We start from the raw sequence: 1233 nt of genomic DNA on the forward strand, positions 1-1233 counted from the left end.
CAAAATCCGTAAATATCTTACCCAAATTAATTTTCCTATCAGATTAATTTTTTTTTTAATAAATCATTTAATCGTAAAAGGTGAAATAAATTGTATGCATGGAAATGTATTCAACAAATGAAGTAGAACTTGTAGTTTTATATTATACATAATTTTGATTGTAAGAATTTGTCATTTAAATTACGAATCTGTTAATTCGTAATTTTTACATGCAATGAAATAATTTTACTTCCTGATATCATTACAAATTAAATTTTAAAATTAAGTCGTATCACCTGAAATTAACCTGAAAACTATCAAAATGAAATACTTTAAGGGTGGATGAATTCAATTTTTCCCTCACTTCCGCCAACTTATTTTCATTTTATGTTTAAAATCTGTATGAAATTATGATATGAAATAAGTTGTTTGTGTAATATTATCAGTGATAAAAATAGCATAAACAACAGTAGATGATGAGGAAGAATGAAGAAGGGAAAAAAAAAAGATGACAAGTTAGTTTACGTAGTATTATCAAAGACAATAATAACAAATAATACCAACAATAATAACAATAACAACAACAACAACAATAATAATAATAAAATAACAATAACAATAACAATGATGGTAATAATAGCACTAACAAAATACCAACAATAGATGTTGAGAAAGAATGATGAAAATAAAAGAATGCAAAAGTACAGAAGTTTATTTTTGTATTTTTTTAAGTTAACAAAAGTAAAAAGGAAAAGATCAAGGGAAAAAGATAAAAGGAAAATAAAGGATAGAAAAGACGAAAGGAAAAAGATTAAGATAAAAAGAAAAAGATCAAAGGGAAAGGACAGAAAAAAAGAAAAAGATCGAGAAGAGAAAATGAACAAATACATCAAAATTAGGTATTAAATAATTAACAAATAAGAAGTAATTTACATAAATGTTTAAAAATTATCAAAAAGTTTGTAAATTTTTTTCTTTCCTTTTTAAATTTTCCAAAATTTCCGAAAAAATTTTCTAAAAATAGTAATAAATGATTAAATGGCAAAGAAAAAAGGAAAAGAAAAATAAATAAATTAATTAAAATTTCTTTTTTTAAAGAATTTTTTGATTAATTTTAAACTATTTTATTCATGCGTATATTTTTTTTTAATGATTCATTCGTAATCTTAATTCTTTTTCCTCTTACTTTTTAAAAAATTAAAAAATTTCATTTTGATTTCAAAATGTTCCATTCATTTTGATCAAAATTTTCAT

At 21.5% G+C, this 1233-nt stretch overlaps 1 protein-coding gene across 1 annotated transcript; it reads right to left on the minus strand.

Annotated features, from left to right (window-relative positions):
- Nucleotides 1-381: 381 nt before the first annotated feature.
- Nucleotides 382-949, minus strand: LOAG_14249 (hypothetical protein). The gene has a single exon (XM_003149749.1). It carries the CDS (start codon nucleotides 867-869, stop codon nucleotides 501-503), a length of 369 nt encoding a protein of 122 aa, XP_003149797.1. The 5' UTR covers nucleotides 870-949; the 3' UTR covers nucleotides 382-500.
- Nucleotides 950-1233: the final 284 nt, after the last annotated feature.

Source organism: Loa loa (genome assembly GCF_000183805.2).
Source record: "Loa loa unplaced genomic scaffold supercont3.380, whole genome shotgun sequence".
Lineage (NCBI taxonomy): Eukaryota > Metazoa > Nematoda > Chromadorea > Rhabditida > Onchocercidae > Loa > Loa loa.

Bases quoted from the DNA above. Each gene is read 5' to 3' on its own strand.
- LOAG_14249 (XM_003149749.1), bottom strand. From the start codon at position 869: ATGTATTTGTTCATTTTCTCTTCTCGATCTTTTTCTTTTTTTCTGTCC.